At 41.1% G+C, this 26,878-nt stretch overlaps 1 protein-coding gene across 1 annotated transcript; it reads right to left on the bottom strand.

Moving 5' to 3' along the window:
* Positions 1-686: 686 nt before the first annotated feature.
* On the bottom strand, positions 687-26,878 carry LOC137282655 (sodium-dependent glucose transporter 1-like). Its single transcript, XM_067814443.1, has 4 exons — positions 26,759-26,878; positions 24,105-24,247; positions 23,591-23,882; positions 687-2,950 (listed from the first exon to the last, which is right to left on the bottom strand). The coding sequence occupies exons 2-4, from the start codon at positions 24,225-24,227 to the stop codon at positions 2,913-2,915; spliced, it is 453 nt and encodes a 150-aa protein (XP_067670544.1). The 5' UTR covers positions 24,228-24,247; positions 26,759-26,878; the 3' UTR covers positions 687-2,912.

Here is a 26,878-nt window from a genome sequence, read left to right as displayed (position 1 = left end):
ACAGACGTTATCTGAAAGGGACAGCAGTCCTGACCTTGGTGTTGTGTACATCTGTCTGTCGATCCCCATCATGACCACCAACGGAACCATCATTTTAGTTAATGTCAATTCACGGCGCCTTCAAATACCAACTCTACATATTAAGATCGCTGTGCTTGGTTTTTTTACCGGACTTCCTCTGACGTGTCGTTCTTGTTTTCTGCACCAGTGACGCAGTCGTCAAGGCAGCTGTTCTACCTGTCTTCAAAGCACAGACGTGACCTCACCACAACACTCATATGACCACTCCACAACACCCACGTGACGTCTCCATTTGGTCACGATATGGCTGAGCTATTGCCAAGGTAACGCTAAATTTTAACTCATTCAGTCAGTAATACCCATGTCTCCTATCTTAAAATTATATTGGGGACGTCATTTCGTTGTCTTCTCTCTACGTTTGTCGTTTTGTCATTTTGACATTTGCTTTTCGGAACAGAAATATTCCCAATACTTTAAATGTGACGTGAACTTTCCCCAAGTGTGTAAAAAGAGACAATAAAAAGAGGAGGAAGAGGAGAAGGGGAATAAGAACTTCCTTGTTACGAAGGTGAGTCGTTTCAATACAGATTCATGTACTGTTGCCAAACAGGAGTGTATAACGGTATACACTCACAAGTGTAAAACGTGTCACTTTAAAACATCAGTTTGGTCAGGAAGTCAATCGAATTTATTGGAAGAGTTAAAAATATGTAAGTTCACATCGGTATGTAATTTTCCCAGACGTGAATAGATTTTCAATAGTAAGTGAACCCCTTAATCAGTGAGTTAGTGGCTTGAGGTCTTAGCAATATTCTTGCGAGGTCCGCCAGAAATGGGATTCACACATTGTACCCACGTTTTAATATGCTCTCCAAAACATGGTGCGTAACTGAAGCATATTGATTGTCCTTACACAAAATGATTCGAAATGGTTGACCCTCGCAGTCGAATTGTTTTATTTTTTTATTTCTATTTTTTTTGTGGCTTCACGACTGATAATGATTCCGCAATCTGAAAGTAACATAAACACATCAAATGCGTTCCCCTGCGACGGAAATTTCTCTTCACAAGTATACTTCTGTACGAATGCTTCACCATATACCCCTCCTTACCATTTGTTCATTTATCCCAACGTATCATCTTCTTTTCTGTAAACCATAAGCATTAAAATAATGTAGCTTAATTGAATGAAATTTATTATTTATCCACAACCCATTTATTAATATACCTGTATAAAGCTCTGTTTGTTAACGCACGTTCACACAGTTAACCAATTCCTTGTTCAGAGCCATGGCTTGATCAAGACCTATAATACCACAACCTTAATTGAATTTCCTTTATAAAAAGCGAAAGTACTCACAAAAGCTATACGGTTGTCATTAAGGATCTATGAGGACATCTCATACTTTTTCTTAAACATCGGAGTGGCCAAGCATTTATTTTTTTTCACTCTATAAAATTAATGGAGATTTTATTTACGAGGACAGAACATGCTAAATATATTGGTTGTATATTTTACGAATAAACACGTGTTGTCGGAGTGGAACAATAACGGTTACTCAAAGTTAATTATTTTCCATCTAGATACGAGAAACTGTATACAAGGAGATAGGATTCACGACGTAAATTCATGTTCGACCATTACAACAGGGACTATGGCCCCCAAAATCAGTTGATAGCGCTGCTTGTTGCGCACCATGAAGTTCTTTGCTGACAAACACAAAGATACGTACAGGGTGGGGCTTTAGAGGAGAATGTTGACATTAATGTCAATAATTCATAACATACGGTAAATGAATATCTCGTTTTCAGTTAATTATTTTTTCTATTGTGTTCTTGTTTCATTATAGCACTTTCACAAGCAGATAATATGCATATAAAATTTTCTACCGTTACAGGAACCAGAAGGAGCGCAGCCAGTACGTACAAAAAGTGTTACCATCTTTCTCCTAACCACATCATTAAACAGCCTAGCCCGACTTAAACAACTTCCATGAGTCTGTAAGTCCACCGGAGCCATCAACATCCAAAGAAATCAACAAAAACTTTACAAGGCGCTGTGCTAATCGAAAAGAGGTTGTGAAGGACAAATATAAGAACAGTGGCATTGTGCCATGTATGTTACGGCACATTCGACACACGCTTGAAGGAGCGGACGCATCATGGAGGGGGTGACCATGTCGGTGACTCAGCGTGAACTCACTGGTTTCACATTTCACGTATCAGAAGACACCTATCATCACCCCGTAATTTAAAACCATTGGAAAGGTACTGCACAACACATACTACTTTGCACATAAAAGTGAAACAAAATTGTGTTATGTAGCTATTCCTTCAGTATATTATTGGTGAAACATGAAAGCTTGTTGCTATGTTAGTTTGTTGCTATGTTAGCAACTACTGTTGCGTTTTACTCCGGAAAAAGGACATTTAACGCCGGTACGTCTCCCTTTTGTGCGAATTCTGAATTATGTGCGTATCCTGCAAAGAAGGTGGCCGTACATTGTTTGCGATCGAGTGGAGTGGCGATATCACTTGTTTACGATCGAGTGGAGTGGCGATATCACTTGTTTACGATCGAGTGGAGTGGCGATATCACTTGTTTCGATCGAATTTGTTCGTCTGTGCGGGCTCTGTATTTTGTTGTGGTTGATGTATATTCATTGCAGCTCTGTATCATTGCCTGCCTTTTGTCACATTCTCACATTTCCTTGCAACGATACCCAGGATTGGTTGTTGGTTTCAAGAATTTAGAAATTTACATAATTGTCCACACGTGGTCACTTCGAGTTTTCAATGCCGTGCATAGGCGTTGACGTATACGTACTAACTGCTGTCCTCTGTGATCAACAGAACCTCTCATATTTGTTAAAATGTTGTCTTGCTGTGCATCAACCAACAAGGTAATTTCTGCTTTTTATATATGTCTCTGCAATAAATATAAAAAGACTTAGGAGGTAAGTCTGTAGGTGGATAATATCTATAAGATGCCAACTGTAGTCTTTGTGTCAGACCAAAAATCAGTAATTGTGCAATAAATTCACATAAAACTATATACTAAGTGTTGTTGTTCAACAGCACTAGCTAAACGTGGACAGCCACGTGGTAATGTTATTGTATACATATGACGTCTATGACGTCATAACATGACGTCACTTGTAACGTCACCGCGCCTCACATGTGCGGGGTTTTTTTTTACCAGTGAATAAATGGTCGTCTGATGAGAAGTGTTTCGTGTCCTCTTTGCTGTTCAGTTCCACGTTCGGACATAAAACAACTTGCCGCTGTGATAACGTTGTATATACTGTAAATTTGTACATAAAACGTAAAACAAGTCATATCTGAACTGAGACCTGTAATGTAACTAACTGCATAACTTTGATGCACCCTTGGTCACCTGGAAAGTGCAATAGTTGAAATTGACAAATGTGTGAAACCGACCTGTGATTAAAGGCTTAAAGGTATAAAACTGCTTGCGAATATATTCATCATATTTCTCGTCTGCATCATCAACTGGTACAAACTGTAAAAATACAATGTACGACAAAACTGGTTTGTAATAGAGCAGTTTTGTAATAAACCTTTGAGTGATAAAGCTATTTTGTGATACATTTAGACACACTTACGCAAACACGATATATAAAGTTGCATAGGCATAGTTTACTTTTACGCCGCACTCGGCAATATTCCAGCTATACCCAAAACAAGCATAGTCGCCTATTATGGCAAGCATGGGTTGCTGAAAGCCTATTATACCCCGAGACCTTCACGGGTCATATATAAAGATGAGCTGTAGTACTTACCAACAAAACATTTGGTCAACAGATAAACCATTCAACTCTTAAAGTTGTCATGGCGAAAAATGTAAAGACGTACAGTCGACGGCCTGATTGTTGTTGGATTATCCGTTAAACATCAGTATCTGTGTACAGCATATTTAGATCAGTCTGAACAGTGAGTGAGTTTAGTTTTACGCCACCCTCAGGAATATTCCAGCTAAGCGCCAAGTGTGACGCTGTGGAAATGTTAGGCTAAAATATTTGTGATGTCCAATCCTTATTTAGAGAAGGTTCGTTAAGTAACTGACTTAGGGATATCATAATCACTTGTATTTAAAATTAAAGGAAATGTCGTTAAAGAAACGATAGTACTGTTTTTTAAAGCTAAATAACTATCATCATCCTGCTTATGCAACTCTATGAAACTTTCACCTGTAAGAAAATGACAATTATGTTACCATATAACAGTCATTTCTGATTTTTACTTTTCAAATAAAGGCAACCTGTTTGAGAAAAAGACAATGCTTAATTTATAAAAGCGCATATTTCCTGATTTTAAATAAAAGATAATTTCAATAATGGCTTTGCGTGTAACCTGAAAAGTACTAAACCTGTTATGATAATTGTTATTTTTCTGAAAGATTTTTTATCAGGTAACTTATAGAATCTAGTGGCAAAAGATGCTATGCGCTTAACTTTATTCTGTGGTGGTGGCGGTCTGTAAATAATTGAGTCTGGACCAGAAATCCAGTGATCAACAGCATGAGCATCGATCTGCACAATTGGGAACGGATGCCCTGTGTCAACCTGACCACCTGATCTCGTTAGTCGCCTCTTACGACAAGCATAGTCGCCTTTTATGGCAAGCATGGGTTGCTGAAGGCCTATTCTACCGCGGGACATTCACGGGTCTATACAGCAAAGGAAACACTGAAATAGTCACAGAATCAATTTATCGAGGTTACTGTGTGCTGACAATATATGTATAATTTCACGAATGGTATGAGAAAATCGGAACGGCGATAACTGTTACAGTTAGTTGTGAGAAAAATCTGTTTCTGCGGCCATGATTAGCCTTCCCCGCCTTATGCAAAAACAGGATCGGCAGCAGTGAACGGGTTGGGCACATCGGTGAATAGCTAATTAAGTATCATATTAATTCTGTTTCATCACTTTAACGAACGGCGGATTAATTTTGTAAATACCGCTAAAATATGGCGATAACTGGTCGCTAGTCAGTAAAAACTTTCTAACAAAATGGATCTGAATGGTCGCGTTTACTCGTCTTATAACGGAGGCAATAGAGGCGCATTTATCGTCATACCCTCAGCTGTCTTCTTGCATAAATGCAAGGTACTGTTGACAATATTTACTTTTCAGTATTTGCAAATGTGTCTCTTTCGGACTGACATTGTCTTCCTTTTCTGTGTGTGGGTCAAAATGCGATACAATCAGTCTCATTGTCAGCCGTACAGTCAGTCCAAGTTTTATAACCGGGAAAGCGCCACTACATCAAACACTGCCTCGTCCACAGTATGTCGGTCTGACTGTAGCGCACGTGCTGCACGAAATTCATGATGTTGAACTGGGATAGGAAACACCGGAAGATACTAACTGACACGGGAGCTCATCATTGACAGCGATACTGTCTCGCTCACAGTAAGGCCGTATGTTAAAATATTTTTGTTTCTCTAACCCCTTTGATTTTTAAATATATTTTTTACTTCAACTCTCAAAATGTGCAAATTTTTAGTTGTTTTGTTTTTCGAATCGGGGAAAGAGTTGTAAATTTCCACAGAAATCAAAGGGTGTTGCACAATATATGGAATAGTAAGAGCTCCTCCCGTTCCCCAATCCCAAATAATATTTATTTTACACTAGAATTATGTGAAAAATCTAACACAGCAATTTCTAGAGGACTCACAAATGTAACTAAAAGCTCCCAAATTAAGTACAATATATGGGGTTGAACCACTTAGTGTTAAATCTGTGTATCTGCGGAAAATACTAGTAGAATATGGAGGAACGGAAGGAATTCTTTCCAAGGGGATATATTACAACGCGATTTGAACCATCAGTCATGAGTTACTGGCTTTAACAGGGGAGACTACTCAGCGCAACAGATTGCAACGCCTCTAGCAACTGAGCACACAACCTCCAAATAAAGCGAATGAAAAACGTTACGGCATTTAGCGGTCATATGTTGACTGCCATTGACACAATTACAAGCAGGATTAAAAGCAGGAAAATAGATATCGATAAACATGGCTTAAACATGAACTTAAATTTCTTAAATAACAACAACAAATGAACTCCAGTATGTCTGTACATTTGGAATTCGTACTCACATTTGAAATTTCTATATCTACGTGTTTAAAGCGTTTCATGGGGGTTGAGAAGTTTGGCGGCATAAAAAGATTTATAAAAACTGTTTTGTGCTATTGCCACTTTTCTTTCACACACCCTTTCATTTCTATTCCAACTTCACCTCCCAAACTGACTAAACCCCCATTTTCCATCCACTGCTATTTGCGGAAGCAGGGAGTGAATACATATAGTATTACCTGACATCAATTCAAAGGTGCATATGAAACAATCTATTTTCCAAACGTACACAACTAAAGCTGGGATTGAACCTGGATCCCTGGAAGACAGTCCACTGCTGTTTCTTCTGTACTACAGAGACAGTGAGGGCAGATGTAAATATTATCATTTTGACCTTAATAATGTGTTATTTAAATGAGACTGTTGTTATAAAGTGTTGATGTTTACTTGTTACAAGCGTGTGATGTGGTCGTGATCATGTCAGTAATGTATTAATATGTGAATACATTCATGACCTGCGTTGTTTTATTGTTTTTTTTACAAACGCTAGTGTCATTATCATACTGCGTTAGAGTTAAAGATCATATTCAGTCATCCATGAAACCCTCAAAAGATCTCAATATATACTGACTATCTGTTTCTACCGCTGCATGACTTCGTTTTGCGCGTGATGGTGATTTTTTTTCATTGAATTTGAAGACGGGTGGGTAATGTGTTGGACCCGTCGGAGTACCCGTCTCAATACTTTGTTTACAACGAGATTGTCTTTTGTTTGAGATTGTGGACAAAGCGTGCACTGAAAGCTTTCGACAACTATGTATGTCAGGTGTAACATTGGTTACAAGTATTTGAATGTTCACATGTTAAAGACTCGGGATCGCAGACATGCGCTTCAAGTTGACTTTGAACAGTAGAACCGCCCACTGTGAACATACCTTACTTAAAATCATCCAGCTATCATTTTAAACATGCCACATAAAAGGAATTATTTAACTAACATAACTGGATTGGAGTGAGTGAGTTTAGTTTTACGCCGCACTCAGCAATATTACAGCTATATGGCGGCGGTCTGTAAATAATCGAGTGTGGACCAGACACTCCAGTGATCAAAAACGTGAGCATCGATCTCCGCAACTGGGAACCGATGACATGTGTCAACCAAGTCAGCAAGCCTGACCATCCGATCCCGTTAGTCGCCTCTAACGACAAACTGAGTCGCCTTTTATGGCAAGCATGGGTTGCTGTAGGCCTATTCTACCCCGGAACCTTCACTGGTATAACTGGACTGGAAGCGAAACTAAACCATGTTGAAACATATACAACAAGAAGACAAAACAATTAATACCCCACGCAATGGTAAAGTACGCTTCATGAATATGTCATCTAAATATGCTATATTGTTCTTTACATTGATGTAACGAAACCATACATATGTGAACTGTTCATATACTAGCATTGCTTGTATCAGCAACAGACTGCATGAGTGCTTCCATGTCTTGATGTACATGATTTGTGTTGATACCTGACATAGAGTTGTACTATTGGTTTATGTTATGAGGTTCATGAGTACCCACACACTTGAAGGGGAATATTGACACTTTTGAAACTTCTGTTCCAGAAAGTAGCAGTACCCACGATTTCTGTCAAAGTAAAACGTATTGCCATGGAAATGAAAAAAACAGAGAATTCTAAATAAATCTATATGAATATGAATACAAAGATACAACTATACAATAAAGGTCAGTGTGAATATGATGTCAGCAGTGTTCCCTAGGTTTAACCCAGTATACTTTTCAAGGAATAAGTTGTAACATTGTATCATACGATGGTGTGCATCATGCAGTACTTCTTTATGTAACACGTGACAAATGACACTCAAGTTTGATTATTTGTTTGAAGGGGGCCCATAATATCACTTCAAGGGGTGATAACTCTGAGGTAAAGTTACTCATAAATACACATGCCACTTCAGGAGCCTCACCATTTTGGCGAAACCCTGAAACCGAGGGGAGTCAATTAAGACTCGATTATGAGTGAGTGAGTTACGATTTAAAGTCACATCAGCATCAATATTTCAGTAACATCATGACGAAATATACTTCTTAATTCACAGTACAAACATTGCAGCGTTTAAAATTCCCACCTGCCCGACCATCCACAACTGTCTAGTTTCACCTCGGACGATCAGACCTGGTAGATATTTTTACCCCTAACACCCCAGAAGCATATTATTGTTTTTCAGTATCGTGTGGACCCGTGACGGAATGTGTCCACAGCACCCAATTGCTGGTCGTAAGAGGCGACCAAACTGGGCAACCCGTTTGCCGTGGGTTGCGCCCCCGTGTCGGTGGAGGACGGGATCCTGGTGGTTTGGGGCAGTTGGAACCTGGACCAATGGTCTATTGCCCAACACACCACTTTGACCTTACTTCGCCTAGACGGGTGGTAGAATTGGCCCGATTCTATCAATCGGCTAGTCACGCCATCCCCTGTGTATGGACAGCATGTAGTTCACAGCTATTGTTCATGGCAGGTCTATCACACAGTGTTTACCAATTACCTTTTGTTTAGTTACATTGCCTGGAGTCCAATGCCAGAAGACGGTGGCTCCTGGGCCAGTCTGGATATACGAACCTCTGAATTCTGTAATCCTTGGGAACGGTGTCATGGGTCGAACCAGCGTAGCATTTATTTCTTCAGTCATTACAGCTTTTCATGATTGGAGTATAACACCCCTGTAACCCTAATATTGCAGATTGGTTTCTGCTGCGACATTGTCCTTGTTGACTCCCCATGGTGGGTGCGGAACAGAAGTGTCGAATCACATTACTATAACCATGGCTCTAATTACTTTTCCTGGTTCATCAAAGCCCAAGCGACGTCATGTTGATGGCTCATCATCTGACGAAGAAATCCTTCAACCTGTAACAGATTCTGGGCCGATATTTCTCATCATTGCATCTGAAGATGGCACTCAGTTAAAGCTCAATCCATTTGTCATTGCTAAAAGCATTAAATATGTCTGTGGCGATGTCAAGAATGTTTCACGGCTCCGAGGTGGTTCTGTCCTAGTGGAATGTCCAAGGAGGCAACAATCAGTTAATCTAGCTACTGTCCTTGAAACAGTTTGTTAACACTGAAGTTGTTGAGCATAAGACGCTTAACACTTTTCTCTTTACCTATGGTCTTGCAGTCCTTCCAAAATCAATCAAAGCTGGTTATTTCAATATCGGTGTGGAAGTTTATGTTCCAAATCCCCTCCAGTGCTATAAATGCCAGAGGAGGACTACGTAGGACTTACTATCTCCTACGTAGGACTTACTATCACCCACGTAGGACTTACTATCACCTACGTAGGACTTACTATCACCTACGTAGGAGATAGTAAGTCCTCCTAGTATCTCCTACGTAGGACATACTATCTGCCACGTGGTACTTAATATACTCTTAAAAATGTAGGGGATCTTCATTTTTTTAATTTACGATTAAACATATTTAGGAGATTCATGGAAGTCAATCAATGTTGATATTACTGAATGTTTTGAGAGTGCATCCCCATTTGCACTTCCTTACAACCATAGTTATTTGGAATGTATTTTGAAAGATGATTGGTGGATGGCAAGTAATTTGCATGCATACGATTTTCATTAAGAAAAACAAACAGAAAAAAAACCCCAAAACACTAGAAACAAGCACTAGCAAATGTGTGATGCAAGATGAGTGTCAAATTTAATGTTCTAATTGATTTCTCGACCTTCTTGAAAAAACGTCAAAATCAAGAATGGGACCCCATGCACGTGTATTGGGCTACTGCGTTGTGCACGTGCATATCATGCGTTGTGTTTAGGGGTGGTAACAGAGGGAAATGGTGGTGCGTTCTCAACGTTTACAGTTCCTATCCAAATTGAAAGTTCAGGTTCACCAACTAATTTTGAAGAGTATATATCCTTTTAAAGGTTCGGATTATATGAAGTGTGGTTATTGAGAAATGTTTGGTTATGCAGGACGTTAGATAGTAGAAATGCACGTCAATGCTTATTTATGACACTAACGCAGTATTACTACACAGTGTTACTGTGATGTGTGTGTGTGTGTGTGTGTGTGTGTGTGTGTGTTCGTGTGTTATGTTTGGGAGACGTGGACCTTGATCTAATGGCAGTTATGGGTATACACACACGCACACACACAGGGAAGAGGGGGGAACAGTTTCCAATATGAAATTATCGTTATGACACGTCCTCCGAAAGTTTTTTTTGTCTTCATATGAGGCTATGTTGGATCAGACATAACGATCGTTTATGGTTTGTGTTTTTCTTAATCGTTTACAAGGTGACTTGACTAGAGTGGAAAAGTGTTGAATGCGGCGTAAAGCAATGCGCAATTAAAACAAGGCAAAAGATTGTCATTACAGTTGCTTGCATAAGTATAAGGATATAAGTACGTGTGGATTGCCACTGACAGACACGTCTATGCACGCAGATTATGACTAATGTGCAACGACCTCTGAAATATCCAGCGCATAATAGAAAAATGTAACTGCAACGCGTAACAATAGGGCAAACTGAACGCGAGGCAGTAAAGCAGTCGGTCCAACACATGAAAGTTATATGCAACAAGTATCCTACCCATCAAAAGTCTAGATTCAATTAAAACATCCACTATATGGTATGTATGTATACATTGTTACAACGAAGATGAATTTCTCCACCAACTTGGGGGAAACAACTGCAAACCTTATGCAGATTAATTGCACGAGGATGATTCATCATATTGCTGAAAAGCACGTGCAAATGTCGTGCATGTGAACTGCTGCGTTTTGGTGTAAAGGTTTGATAAGTATTTGCCATTTTTCGCCGAGTTGAATCATTTGTTGAACGCATGACAAAAATCTCGTCAACGTTACGCATTTGTTTTGTTATACATCAGTTCATGTGTGAACAGTTCCTTTAAACAGTATGGAATATTTTGCAAAGTCTAGTTTGGAACAGTTGATTGAAGTATGCAACTACATTTACACTAGTGAGCCTAAACGTTTGATGGGTAGTATAGTTGAACACAACAGTCTAATGGTGAAGGAAACAGTAGACTCTTAGACTTTTAGAGTAAATGAAACACATGCTAGCAGACTCCAATGGTAAATATAACTCATAACTGTAGACTCTAAACGTAAATGAAACACATGGCTGTAAACTCTAAGAGTGACTGAAACCGTGAAAAAGGAAATGGTTTCCGTGTCTGGGAGAACTAAGTTGACCATTTCAAATTAATGCATATTAAAATATATCGAGCATCTCCAGCAGGAGATAGTAAGTCTCACGTAGGTGATAATAAGTCCTAAGTACGAGATAGTAACTCCTACGTAGGAGATAACCCCTACGTAGGAGATACGAAGTCTTACGTAGGAGATAGTAAGTCCTACGAAGGGGATAGAAAGTCCATCTTCCCATCACAGCGAAACTTCTCCTGCATCAGCTTCCATTTTATAACCAAGTCAAACCTCCCGCTGTTTCATGGAAACGCTGTGATGACTTGATATTACAAATGCACGGAGACAGCACGTCAAAAGAACTTACTAAATCTCCCAAACCAGACCTACTCACTCAAAGTGACATTGATACATAACTAGTATAATAACCTCCACTTCGGCGTCGATCTATGGGCCTTTTCTCGAACTGGAAAATGAATAATGGGAACAGTTCTGGATTTGGCGGCCCATCACCCCAACCCTGACCCCGTACCGTACGGGCCCGTATGAGGGGGTCCCCCTGCGTATAAGGCTATGCTAGAACACGAACGTAGAAATAACGTTGTGGTTTATGATTGGTGACCTTTGACCTCGGGTCGCCATAGCAACCGTGTGACGTCACACTATGACGTCATCGATGACGTCAAATTCCCAGAAGCATGAGCGAAAGTAACGGTTATCTCGGCCATTTTGAACCCGACTGCCGACGTGTGAAGACCGTTTTGCTGGGACTCGCCGTGCTAGGACTGTTCGCCGTAGCGAGCGAGATAGCAGTACAATTGGATTATACTGTGCACAACAAAGATTCTTATAGGAATTGGATATTGGATTTACAACAAGGATGGAGGAACGACTACCAAACGAAGGTAAGGAGGAAGTAGCACTAAAATCGTGGTCTATGGTCATACAAACGTTGGTACCCTTCGAAAAGTATAAGACGAGTGACCTCAGACGTAAGGTTGACGACATGATCAAATCGGTCAGCGTGGACCACATCATCGTGGACCACCCCGCGGAACAAAAACAATGCCATGAGGGAAAAACCTCGAAAGCATGGGATGGAGTGCATCACTTGCACGTCGGATTGCGAACCAAATTCGCCTACCATCTCACCAAAAATTACGCGTATACTAAACTCGCGAATTACTGTAAAGAAAATTTCCCACCCCATCGCCAGCCCAACGTTCAAACGATGAGGCATCCGGTGGGATGGTTGAAATACGTGTCACAGCCACCGAGAAAAATCACGCACATGACATCGTACTGGCAAAACCTACAAGCTAAATCACAAGCCACAAACGAACAGACGGACGTCTGTACGAACGTACGAGACCGTCTCAACACAGCAGAAACAGAAATCAAAGAATCAAAAAATGCCACAAATCTTCAGTTTCTGATCAAACTAATCCAAACTCATAATGTGAAACAGCAGGGCGAAATTCTTACGCTCTACAACCAAAACAGGCTCTCTAAAAAACAAACAGCACAATTGTTTGAAATTATAGCCTGTGCTAACTACAATACTTTGATTACAAAAGCCATGGCTCTCGAATGCCAACGAACGCAAACTTTAACGTTCGACGAGCTGGTCGACGAATACGAATCGTCGCACAGCAAAGACGAACACAAATACGAGAGTGTGGAAACATCCACGCAAATTTTCAAGAAAATATGCTTGCATAACGGGTGGGTCATTATTTATTTATTATATTCCCTCGAACTAGTACTAGATATATCTAGTATAGTTGTACCGGTACAACTATACTAGATATATCTAGTACTAGTTCGAGGGAATATAATAAATAAATAATGAGTACAGTAAACGAACCCGGCTAGAACCGGGGGGTCCCCCTGCCCGTATAGAGAGTTTGGTATTGTTGCTTAGTTTTATTTGGTATATAGTACAGCTATCTCGAACACGAACGTACAATTTTATTCCTGTAATATTTTCTCGAACACGAACGTAGATTTTATGTCTCTGTGTTTAGACTTCGTTGTCGTTTTCTACTCTGATGTATCTTGGTTCCTTCAGTATCCACGATGCTGCTGCGTGTTCTGTTGGTGTCATTGCTGGTTCGTCTACTGTTATGTGTCTTTCTGCTTGGAATATGGTTGGTTTGATGCTTGGTTGGTCTGGCCAATCTCCCGGTATGAATTTTGTTTGTTGACTTTGTTGTCTGTCATCTTCTGTTTTTGCGTCGTTGTCTGTGGAGAATTTTCTTACATTTTTGTGTTGTAGTGCTGTCCATAATTGATTGCGTGGATTGAAGTGTGGGAAGAGTGGTATTCTGTTTTGGATTAGCAGTTCTACTTGTGCTCTGTAGGTTAGTCTTGCTTGCACGAATCCTGTTGTGTGTGTCATTTCTCTTCCCGATACGGTGTACATGGGGTATACCATGAGACTTGCTATGGGTGCGTATTCTGGGAATTGGTATGCCAGATTTGTTGTGGTGTGTGTCGAGTCTGCTCTTGCTTGTACTCTTTGTTTTGTGACGTCCCAGTCTGATTGTACTTCCATTGTGAATGGTGTGTATTTTGGTGATAGTTTTTCCCAGTTTTGTTTTCTTAGCGGTATTGGATATTCGTGTTTTTGTTTCCATCCTGCTCTTTCGTACATTGCTCCGTTCATGACCCACTGTTTGGATGGGTTTTCGTGCACGTATCCTACGTCTACTTCTGGTGTTATGACTGATGTCTCGTGGTCGTTGTATAGATCGTAGAGTATGTGTGGGTCCATTTCCGTTCTTGCTGTTTTGTCCCAGTCTATGGTTTCTGGCGACAGTGTGTTTTCTATCAGCCATTTTTCTGGGAAGGTGCCTCCTATGATGAGTCTCGGTAGTATGGTGTCTTTGGGGTCGGTGGGCATGGCTTCTTGGAATGCGTTGTTGTGTGATCCTCTGTTGTATATGTTTTTTCTTTGTTTTTCATACCACGTGGTGTTTGGGTCTGTTTCTTCCACTCCGTTGCTTATGTTGAGTGGTGTTAGGCTGTTGTCTTGGTCCAGGTTTAGTAGTAGTTGGAAGTTTTGCGGTATGCCCTGTCTTGGTTGTGTTGGTCTTACTCCCGGTGCCTCGAAGTGTCCTTGGAATGCTGTGAGTTCGAATCCGTAGTTCTTTACTCTGTATTTTAGTGCCAGTGTTTCGAACTCTTGCATGTCTGCTGAGGTCATGGATGCTGCACATTTGTTGTAGGGGATGTAGGAGAGTGGGCTTGCCCATTCTATCTTGACTGTGTCGTCGTTGTTTCATCTTGGAGGTCCGGTAGATCCAGGACTCTTCGTTTTGATAGTCTTGTTCTGCTCGCTTCCACCTTTCGGGGAGCTGTAGGTGTGGTACGTAGGCTTGAGCGTGGTGTGTTGGTGGGCGTGTCTGATCTGGAACGGGAATGTACACGGAAAGGAGTTTTCACATCACCATTGTTTACTTTGGCCGACTGTCGAACCGTAAGTTCGTCGTCGTCCGTCATTGTCAAGTCTATGGTATTGTCAAAGAGGACGGTGGGGAGGTTTCTAATGTCCTCGTCAAAACTGTCATCGAGCAGTATGCTTTGTAAGTGGGCTTTCTTTCTTTCGTCTAACTCACGAAACAGTGTGTACCACATGTGTGGGTTTAGCTGTTTTGTTACGCTTTTAAGGAAGGGTGCCGTCTTGGTCTTGTATGTGTAAGTACGCGCATCCATAGCCGTTTTCGCCTGTGGAAAATATTTAGTTATGGATGTATTGGTCGTTATGACGACAGGCGTACGTTTCAGCAAGACGTCCCCGGTGTTCTTACGATGGACCATTGTGTCGGCGCCCTCGAAGATGAGCTTACACTCCTCGACGAGGGCGTCATCACAGATACAGGGTTCCTCGATCACCACTAAATTCTTGTCAACACAATCTTGAAACACAAAATTGTAGTTGCTTCCCATCTTGATTTCAGCATGAAATCGCGTGATGGGGATCAGCGAACGTACGATCATACTCTTTCCTGAATTAGGCTGACCGAGAAGCACGAAGGTATTTTTCTTCGCGTGTGTCTTGTTTAAGACGGCTCTTAATTGTTCTAGAAAATCGTCTTTGCACCACCCGTTGTGTTGCACAATTTTGTTTAGAATTTGAATCGATGTTTCTTCTGTTTCGTACCTAGTGTTGTCTTGCATGGGTTGTTTGTCATACTCTTCCAGTAACTCGTCGAAAGACAGGGTTTGAGTTCTTTGACACTCAAGCGCTAACGCCTTGGTAATCAAGGTCGAATAATTGCTGCCTGCGATGATTGAAAAGAGCGTCATACTTTGTTTTTTGGTCAATTTGTTCTTGTTGTACAGGGTTAGGATTTCTCCTGGTTGTCTCACGTTGTTATCTTGGATAAGTTTGATTAAGAATTGTAAATGCTGAGCATTTTTAGTTTCTTTTTGATCTAATTTGGGTGACGGTGGTTCGCGTTGTTGTCGCGGTTGTCGCGGTTCGAGTGGTGTGTCGTTCATCTCTTGTGTGGCTTTTTGCCAATGGTCTGAGGCTTGCACAACCCGCCTCGGTGGTGTGGTGACATACCTTAACCAGGCCGAGGGAGCACGCATCTTTTGTGTGTTAGGTTGTCGGTGCGGGGGGTAGTTTTTCTTGCAGTACGCGTTTAGTTTCGTGTACGCGTAGTTTTTACTTAGGTGGTATTTGAATGCGGTACGGATCCCTATATGGAGATGATCAACTCCATCCCAGGGCTTCGTTTTATTTTCCCTTCCTACTTCGTTAGTGTTGCACGATGTCCCACGTGTCTCAGCGGGATGGTCAACAACGATACAGTCATTTCCCAGAGATTGCAGCATGTCATTCACTCTATTGGACAAGTCAGTCGTTTTAAATTTCTCATAGGGCATCATGGTTTGTATGACTATCGACCATTTCGACAATGAAGGTGATGCTAATGGCTCCTTACCTGTTTCGATAAGTTCCATCGTGGTGACAACCAGATCCTAACAGGAATAAGAATGTTCTCTTTGTTGGACTTAACACCGTCCCACAGTAATTCCAATGAATAGCCTAGTTCACCTCCAACGACGATAAGGCACAGTAATGTTCCGAGTGCGAGACACGTCTTTAGCCTTCGGTGTTCGCAGTTGAAATGGCCGAGAAAGCCGTTACAAGCGCTCATATTCCGAGAATTTGACGTCATCGATGACGTCACTTTATGACGTCATTGACCTTTGACCTCTGTTGCTTAGCGACAGACTGTTTTTTGACGTTCGTGTTCGAGTATTAGCCTTTACGCAGGGGGACCCCCTTATACGGGGTGGTTCGGTACGAGGTCTACGGCACGGCAAGGGGCTCTCGAATACTAGATATATCTAGTACTAGTTCGAGGGAATATAATAAATAAATAATGACCCACCCGTTATGCAAGCATATTTTCTTGAAAATTTGCGTGGATGTTTCCACACTCTCGTATTTGTGTTCGTCTTTGCTGTGCGACGATTCGTATTCGTCGACCAGCTCGTCGAACGTTAAAGTTTGCGTTCGTTGGCATTCGAGAGCCATGGCTTTTGTAATCAAAGTATTGTAGTTAGCACAGGCTATAATTTCAAACAATTGTGCTGTTTGTTTTTTAGAGAGCCTGTTTTGGTTGTAGAGCGTAAGAATTTCGCCCTGCTGTTTCACATTATGAGTTTGGATTAGTTTGATCAGAAACTGAAGATTTGTGGCATTTTTTGATTCTTTGATTTCTGTTTCTGCTGTGTTGAGACGGTCTCGTACGTTCGTACAGACGTCCGTCTGTTCGTTTGTGGCTTGTGATTTAGCTTGTAGGTTTTGCCAGTACGATGTCATGTGCGTGATTTTTCTCGGTGGCTGTGACACGTATTTCAACCATCCCACCGGATGCCTCATCGTTTGAACGTTGGGCTGGCGATGGGGTGGGAAATTTTCTTTACAGTAATTCGCGAGTTTAGTATACGCGTAATTTTTGGTGAGATGGTAGGCGAATTTGGTTCGCAATCCGACGTGCAAGTGATGCACTCCATCCCATGCTTTCGAGGTTTTTCCCTCATGGCATTGTTTTTGTTCCGCGGGGTGGTCCACGATGATGTGGTCCACGCTGACCGATTTGATCATGTCGTCAACCTTACGTCTGAGGTCACTCGTCTTATACTTTTCGAAGGGTACCAACGTTTGTATGACCATAGACCACGATTTTAGTGCTACTTCCTCCTTACCTTCGTTTGGTAGTCGTTCCTCCATCCTTGTTGTAAATCCAATATCCAATTCCTATAAGAATCTTTGTTGTGCACAGTATAATCCAATTGTACTGCTATCTCGCTCGCTACGGCGAACAGTCCTAGCACGGCGAGTCCCAGCAAAACGGTCTTCACACGTCGGCAGTCGGGTTCAAAATGGCCGAGATAACCGTTACTTTCGCTCATGCTTCTGGGAATTTGACGTCATCGATGACGTCATAGTGTGACGTCACACGGTTGCTATGGCGACCCGAGGTCAAAGGTCACCAATCATAAACCACAACGTTATTTCTACGTTCGTGTTCTAGCATAGCCTTATACGCAGGGGGACCCCCTCATACGGGCCCGTACGGTACGGGGTCAGGGTTGGGGTGATGGGCCTATATCAAGGTCCGACATATCATCAAACAATCGGTCTCGATCTCTAACGATACCTTTCCTTGAGTTCAAGGTATTGTGTGCAGAGACGGTGACCGGAATGCCCACGAAAGATTGGATGTTCAGCAAGTTAGTTGCTTGCTGCTTTTTTCCGCACTCTACTAGCAGGTCACCTGAACAAAAGCGTCTTATGTTCTTCACATCCCCTGCAATGCCCTGAGTACCCTTGGATACAGCAAAGGGGTTCAACTTCAACGGTATCTTGTCAGGAGTCTCAATCACAATGAAACGCGGCCAATATTCAATCGATGCAGACGGTGTATGGTCAGTATCAACAGGGTCAGTATCATGTGGACGTTTTGGTTTGTTTGTTGAGTTTTCATAAGCCATAGTTACTGTTAATGGTTCATCATCTGCGCTCCCAACCCAACACGGAGTATCACAAGGACAATGCTCAAGTAAGCGGGCCTCCAGCTTACAGCACCAAGGATACTCGGATGACATACTCCAGCAGAAGAATTTCTGGGCATACGACTCTAGGCAACAACATCAGTTAGTAAAATTGAAATTCAGAATATCCAAAAATCGGCCAAGACCTAATGATATACATATTACAATTCTCAAAATGTTGTGCAACATTACATATAGTAATGCTCAGGGCTTAGCGTGACCAGCCGATTCGTTGAACCAGGCCCATTCAACCTCCCGTGTAGGTGAAGTCAGGGCCGAAAAGGTTTCTTGAGCAGTAGGAACACTGGTCCTGCTCCCATTGCCCTCAACCACCAGGATCCCCTCCTCCACCGACACAGGGCCGCAACCCACGGCAAACGGGTTGGTGGACCAACTATTCACCCCGGGTCCACTACGGTGTCGGCGAGGTCTTAACGTTACCCAGCACCCACCACGAGGAGGTTGCTCGCCACGGGTGCCAAATCAGAGACAGTTTCAAGTACGTGTGGGATCAACCCTCTCAGACAACTGTCATCAAGATCACGGTATTCCACAAGGCAGTATTTTGTCTGTGACTTTATTTAAGGTTTTAAGTGATTCAGTAGGTGGATCACTATTTGTGGATGATTTTAATGTTTCTTGTAGAGGTAGAAATATGCATACAATAGAAAGGCAAGTACAAATTTGTCTCAATAAAATTTTTAAATGGTCACTTGAAAACGGGTTTAAATTTTCTATAAGAAAAACAAATTGCTTGCATTTCTACAGAAAGTATAAACCGCATAAAGATCCAGAATTATTTGTAAATGGCACCCCCATCAAAGCAGTAAAGGAGGCCAAGTTCTTTGGTCTTACTTTCGACTCACATCTAACTTGTCTACCCCACATTAAATCCCTTAAAACTAAATGCCTGAAGGCACTTGATTTGCTAAACGTTGTTTCCAATTCAAAGTGGGGAGGAGACCAAACTAACCTACTCCACTTATACAGATCTCGCATCCGTTCGAAACTTGATTATGGCTCCATCGTGTATGGTGGAGCCCGTAAAAGCAACCTCAAAATACTTGATTCAATCCACCATCAAGGTCTGAGACTATGTCTTGGGTCATTCTCCTATTAACAGTCTTTACGTCAAGGCCGATCGATGAGCCATCTCTTACTCAAAGACGTATAAAACTCTCCTTACAGTATATAACAAAACTATATGCTAAAGAGGCCAATCCTGCATTTAACTGTGTTTTTAATCCTCTTTATGAGGATCTATACAATAAAGGTCTTCTCTTGTTCCGCCTCTGGGATTTAAAGTGAAACCTTTCCTGTCTGCCGGCGGCATTGAGCTAGACAATGTATCTCCTTTCGTCTCCTCCTTGGCAGTTAGTTAGACCCGAAGTTGACCTAACACTGACGAGGTTTAAAAAATCAGAAACATATAAATTAAAATATAAACAAGAATATAATCAATTAAAATGTAACTACAATAAATACAATCTTTATTTACAGATGGGTCCAAGGACGGTGGCACAGTGGCTTGTGCCACTCACAGCTGTTTATATCTGGCCCAGACAGGCTCTTCAGTCTGCCTTCTGCTGAGAGCGAAACGAGTAATGAGTCACGGCTTGCGCATGCGTGTAGAAACCGTTGCTATGGCTGGCATCATCATTTAAAGATGGTGACCAAGTTAGCAACCCTGTCCATCTCAAGCTTAACTCAAACTATTTTTCCACTCTAACATTGTATTAACATAATTGGTGTTACCATAACCCTTTACTTTGTGGCAAACCATAAATGAAGATTAATGACTGTCTGTAGAAATCTTGACAAGGTAGGTCACAGTAAACAAAACCAGTCTGGAATCCTTTAAAACTGAAAAGTATGTTTAGTTGAAGTGTCACAATTCATCCGAGTTGAAAAGTATTCCCATGAAAAAACGTGAAAATATTTGCCAAAAAGCGGGCATTAGAAGCAAACTGAGAGCTTGCGATTAAGGCTTACTTAGGACTTTCCTGGACGCCACATCGAAAACAAAAGAAAGTAATGTCAAAACAAGGCGTGAAATTTGAAAACGAAACATTTTAGAGAAAAGAACAGTCTCAAATTTTAACTTCCCACATTAACTCCAAAATGATTGAAATGGAAACAACCAACGAAGATGGTGAACGCGCAAAATCAGATGTCCCAATGGCATACGTGAAAGATCTGCCGAAGTTCGTAACAGAACTTCTCAATAATTACTATTGTTCAGGTCAACTAACATGGCACGCACAGCATATTCCAGAGGATGAAATTTGGTTGAAAATAGGTGGCGACCGCGGCGGTGGTTCATTGAAACTCATTTTACAAATAGCAAATCTTTCATGACCAAATTCAAAACACAATACTGTCATTTTCAACATTTTTGAGGCAAAGGACACCAGAAAAAATCTAGAAATAGCACTTTTATCATACTGTGAGCAAATCAAGCAACTTAATGGACAGGCATGGCACGGAAAACACCTTAGAATCTTTCTCTTTGATGATAATGATTTCTTATCCAAGGTGTACGGCATTTCTGGCGCAGCTGCCAAATTGACTTGTGGTGTCATGCTTCAAAATTTCAGACACAGAAGGACCCCGAAAGTCGAGAGTATGGGGAAGGTAAGAACACTTAAAACGCTGAAAAGAGATCACAGACAGTTTGTAGAAAAGGGACAGGGTAAATTTGAAAATGCCGGGGCATACCACAATGCCATCCACCAGCCTCTATTCCCAGTGCATATCAACAGAGTACGTCCACCATATTTGCATATGTTACTGGGAGTAGTGAAAAAACATCATGTAATGCTGGAACGAGAATGCCATGAACTGGACATGCTCATCGGAGGACAATGTCATGCTCTAATGACTGAGGAGGAAAGTCCAGATACTGAATTTGGGGAATACATTCTGAGAAGTCGTGAAATGTAAAAACTGGAAAAGAAGGAGAAAGAATTAACTAACCTGTTAGAAGAAATGGAGGACAATACACCTCTCGCCCATTTGGAGGTACAGGAAATAAATTACAAGAAACATTAAAGAAACTACGAAAACAAATATCAAGAAAGACCCAAGAAAACAAACTTAAGGAAAGAAAAGGCCCAGTTACATCAAATTTCGACAAAGTGTTGAAATCACATAAAATTGTACTCCAGGCCTCCTTTGTTTGGGAATCATTGTAAGAAATATCTCGAGCCCCAAGTGTATGAACACCTTTGCAGGAGCATTACAACCATCGCCTGCAAAATGACAAAGCATGATTTACCTCTCTGACGGGCATACTGGACTAGAGATGTGTATGAGGAGCTTAACCGGAAATGTTCTGTTGTTCATCAACTTATCAGTCATGACAAGCCAACAGGTTGTGAAGAAATTCCATCAACCAAAAAGAAGATAAAGCTGTACATGTCCTTTTATCGCCGTAAATTCCCATCCAGTAGCGTTACTCCCAAAATACATTTTTTGGAGGATCATGTGTGTGACTGGATCAACACCTGGGGTTTTGGATTAGGCTTGCATGGGGAGCAGGGAGGCGAGCAAGTCCACGCTACCATCAACCTGTTGAAGCGGCGTATAGGGAGTGAAATCTGACAAGATGAAATATGAAATCACGCAGATATCACCGGGTGTGCAGTCCGTACTTCCAGTCCCAACAAAGTCAGTGAAAAAATCATAAGGGCTCTTCTCGTTGTTATATTGATACACATTGGTGTACCCCGTCAATAATATATGGTACAGGATACAGCAATAAATGACATAATCATTCATACCATGCAAACAGTGAATTGTGGATTACAGTGTGATAACGATACTCTTTTCATTTGTGAGTACATACTTCTCATCTTACCTGCAGTGGATGGATTTAGCAGTTTACAAACAGTGAGTCCATATTCCTTACAATTTTGAGGCCAAATACCCTGCTTGAATATGACAGCATGACTGTATTGGTAGAATTAGATAACACACTCAATGTGCATATATACTGAACTGCAGGTAAAACAAACACCTCTTAAAGTGATTTGAAAATGAACAGATTCTACCTGAATAAATCCAATACATAAATATATTTCTTAAATAATAGTAGATAGTAGTGATGTCTGTGACAACCTTGACTAAATTCGATTGTACGTCTAAAGGGAGTACACGTAATACACGTGCAGGTTTTATATAGCATGTGCAATCTAGATCTGGGCTCAGGAATGTACAGGCCAACCGCACTGCCTTATCTCTCTCTCCCTTCCTGACTCAGCCAGCCACGCTGTGTGTACCAACTAAGTTGCCTGGTCCTAAACAGCTGTGCACTGTCATTGGATCCAGAACAATACCTTTCAGATTACCAGATAACAGTTCTATTTTCACAGCGGAAGCAAACGCTATATTAACGGCTCTTAAATATATTGAAGTCACATCGGCAATATTGCAGCCATAGCGTGAGAACATACACAGTATATTATCTATTCCGACTCTCTTTCTTGCCTCCAGGCAATTAAAAACCTGTCATGTAAACATCCACTTTTAATAGAAATAACTGAACTGTATAATAATCTTGCTACTGGCCAATACGACATCGTCTCCTGTCGGTTACGAAGCCACGTTGGCATTTCTGGCAACACAATGGCTGATCTTGCTGCCAAGGCATCACTCAACAAATCTGTGACTCCACTTCTTATTCCATACCCTGATTATAAAGCTACAATTAGATCGTATATCCATGATCTGATGCAGAAGAAGTGCAATAAAACTGTATATTGGTTATACCCACTTGGGTTGTCAGTCCAGATTTGAGGAGGTCATTTTATGGCTAGATTTGTCTAAATTACAAACAGCTGAAGGGATGGTGGAAATCCAACTAGGGTCCATGCAGGAAGCAAATGCACTGTAAGTCCCCATGGTCCTTAGTATGGTGATCTACCTTCAGTTGTTGGCAACCTATAGCTCATTTTTATACCGTTCTCTATAGATACATTGTTTTAGTTCTATTCAGTAGTTTTACATTCTACTCTGTGATATTCTAGTTAGTTTTACTGCCCTTCGTTTTACAGGGTTTTACAATGTATGTGCTATTAATACATTTGTATTTTTATAATTAATCGTTCTCACGCTATGGCTGCAATATTGCCGATGTGACTTTAAGTATTAATTCACTCGAAACTCAATAACTAATGCATACCCGAATCAAAGGCAGTTGTTAGTAGTCCATTAACACCAAATATAAATGTGGTCAAGGCGTAGTTTCTACTCAGTGGTATGACACAGGCACTAGCAGCGGTCAGGAGGCAAGAACTGGCCAGAAGTGTTTGTCTGTGTTTGGCCAGTTTATCAATGAGGACACCCATGAAGACCGATCCTATGAGTCCTCCTACCGCAAGGGACGTGTAGTAGACCGATGCCTCTTCTACATTGCTCCCAGTGATCTGAGCCAGGTCCAAGAATGCTGGACCATGCTGGGCACGACAAATACCCTGTGAACAAAAGAATGAATTTCGTGCTTTGCATTTGTGCATCGGTACGTTTAGGTAATGCAGGGTAATGCACTGATATTCAGGTTTTCTGTGCAAGGCCGAGTATTCTTATACATCTGCTTGAATATTTCAGTAAAATGTGTGGAACGGTTTGTCTTTATATGTTTCAAGTTTACTCTGTGTCTCGTGTACATTCAAAACATAGACATGAACCAGACTCACCAGTGCTATGAACGAAAAGTAAAATATCAAGGTGTGGATGAACTTCCGGCGGTGCTTGGGATCCTGTAATTGTTGCCGGAAGCCAATTGTTTCCGGTGTTGGTCTGGCGGTTTCAGGTCCCATGACTGGTTTTCAGGTTACAACTGCATCGATGTAAGCAATCTTAATTGTAAGTGCACACTTGCATACAGGTTTCAGGAGAATCGAATGGCTCACTTGAGGTAGCGAATATGAGGAAAAGTGGGAGGTAAGCATGCTGAGAAATTGCTTCTGAGATACCGGAGATCATCTTGGGTATACTGCAAACGCCTGATTTTACTGATTGTGATCAATACACACATTGTCATGATATAGTCATAATATATTCTGACATCAAATCAATATCAATATTTATGAATGAGCATATTCGTGTTTTTGTTGTGTTATTCAACAAAATGAATATGAAAGCAGAAGCCTTGTGAAGATGTTCTCACAACACAGAGTTCTGACTCAATTTGTTTTGTACTTACTTTAGAATTCTATCATCGATCACGTAACACTCCATACTGATACTAACCTTGACTACATATATATCGGCTGTTTTGTTGTAGCTTCATTTAAATGTACATCAAACATGTAAAATTGTTCATGCGTGCGTTTTGAACAGAATAGTAATACAGTCAGGAGATTGCTTAACTTCCGTGAAGCATGTCCATTCAAAGCTTTGTCAGCTATTTAGAACTATCCTTCCACTGACAGAGCAAGCTGTGACAGTGTTTATCTATGCATTACTGTTTGATCACAGATGATGTTTCAATAAGCGTTTTCATCTTGGCACATAATTCATTTATAGCAGTGCTGCCATGCAATTGTTACAGTATTACAGCTGGAAGCTGGCAATGCAGTCAATGGATATTGATAACAAAACGTCAACAGAATTATACACAGCCTGTTATTCATCCCTCGATTGGGCGCAGGATGATAATCGATGCATGTATTGGGATAATATAGAAAATACACACACGTACGTAACAGGAAAATGTACGGGGTGAGTGAGTTGGGTTTTAGGTCGCTTTTATCAATTTCCCTCACTGCAAGGGACTCCAGGTTGAGTGAGCAATTTGTATAGTCACAGCGGAAGTATTTCTGCCACATCGTGACTTAAAATATACTACAAACAAAAACATGGGAACACCGTAGCAAATTGATAGTCATATATCAACTTTCACGTCATGGGGTCATTTGTGAACTAGGGCTAATGCAACTTTTTCCGTGCTTAATGGTCTGAACACACGCCCAGTGCGCTCTCTCTCTCTCTCTCTCTCACTGTCTCTGTCTCTCTCGCGCGCACACACGCACGCACGCACACATACATATGCACATAGATGGTTGACTTCAGCGTCAAATATATTCACATGCCCAGCCTGCCATGAAAGAACTTCGGTCCCCCACCCTTCCTTCCTCAGACTCATACATACATACCTACATACCTATCTACCTACATTGTTGTCTAACACAATGACATTCCGTTACATTTGACCCAGAGCCTCAGTTTCCATGACGATTTGGCTTCGCACTGGTTGAGTCGGCATGAATGAGTTATGATTTATATTCCTGTCGGCAACTTCTGCCACATCGTGACTTTAAATTCATAATACACGCAATTAAATTATGAAAAATAATGTCGACGAGTCACAATGAAATACCTCTATTATCACAGATGGAGAATGTAAATGTAAGTGTAAACTTAAGATAATACAATCGGCATTCGGCCACCATACTAGGTAGCACACACCAACCCACTCACTGGCTCATCGACTCACTCAGCTCATCCCATCAATCAAAACCCACCCATTAACCTCCTTATTTACTTAATCACTTCAACTACCAAACGAAACATTTACCATCAGTACTACTAAAACAACCCATAATTGTCGTAAAAGGGGACTAAGGGGATCGGGTGGTCAGACTCTCTGACTTGGTTGGCTTATGTCATCTTATCACAATGGCATGGATCGATGCACATGATTTGATCACTGGTTTGACTGGTCTGGTATTTACAGACCGTCATTATTCACCTCAAATATTCAAGACGTCGGCGTTAAGCAATAAGCAAGAAACATGCAACGTGTTCTCCACGCTGGTCACCATCACGTATTTATGGGTTTGTTAAACACCGTCAAACCGGAAATTTTACAACTGTTAATGAAAGAGTGAGTGTAGTAAAAATTAACGTCACCTCTACATTATTTCAGCCACATAGTGATGGGACATGTAGAACATACACAATGCATACAAGTAGTTGAACGGACTGTAAGATAGCTATATTTTCACGAAAAGTGTTCAAACTGGCTAGCATGTATTTTCAGAACTGTTTTAGACAAAACGATGTAAAACTGGACTCTTGATCGTCAACAGCTGAAGATAGATCACCATCAGGGGCCATGGGAACTTACAGTGCCTCTCCTATATGTGTGGACCCAAGCTGGATTTACACCATTCCTTCACCTGCTGGAAAATGTCGACAAATTTAGCCACAAATGAACATGACAATACTACTCCGGGTAAAAAGGTGAAAGATTAACGTTCGGTTCGAATCTTTTGGGACTTACCTTCCCACTAGAAGTAACCGAACGTCCTAAATGAAGCAAGACATTATTTTGAGAAACACTTACATGATTCCGTCAAACCACAGCTCATGATCAAATGTAGAGTTTGTGCCTTATTTTCTGTGGTGGTTAAACATCTTACCTTTGAATGTTACATATTATACAAAGTAGCAAAGTTTTTCAGAT

The sequence above is a fragment of the Haliotis asinina genome, chromosome 4, assembly GCF_037392515.1.
Source record: "Haliotis asinina isolate JCU_RB_2024 chromosome 4, JCU_Hal_asi_v2, whole genome shotgun sequence".
Taxonomy (NCBI): Eukaryota; Metazoa; Mollusca; class Gastropoda; order Lepetellida; family Haliotidae; genus Haliotis; species Haliotis asinina.
Note: the sequence above shows the minus strand (reverse complement) of the source record. Positions and strands in the feature narration are given on the sequence as shown.

What these genes read in the sequence shown, in the direction of transcription:
- LOC137282655 (XM_067814443.1), bottom strand. Translation starts at nt 24,227, where the DNA reads ATGGGACCTGAAACCGCCAGACCAACACCGGAAACAATTGGCTTCCGG. An exon ending in ACTTTTCGTTCATAGCACTG is followed by an intron (nt 23,883 to 24,104) that starts GTGAGTCTGGTT and finishes TTTTGTTCACAG; the next exon opens with GGTATTTGTCGTGCCCAGCA. An exon ending in AACAACTGCCTTTGATTCGG is followed by an intron (nt 2,951 to 23,590) that starts GTATGCATTAGT and finishes TATTTATTGCAG; the next exon opens with AGACATATATAAAAAGCAGA.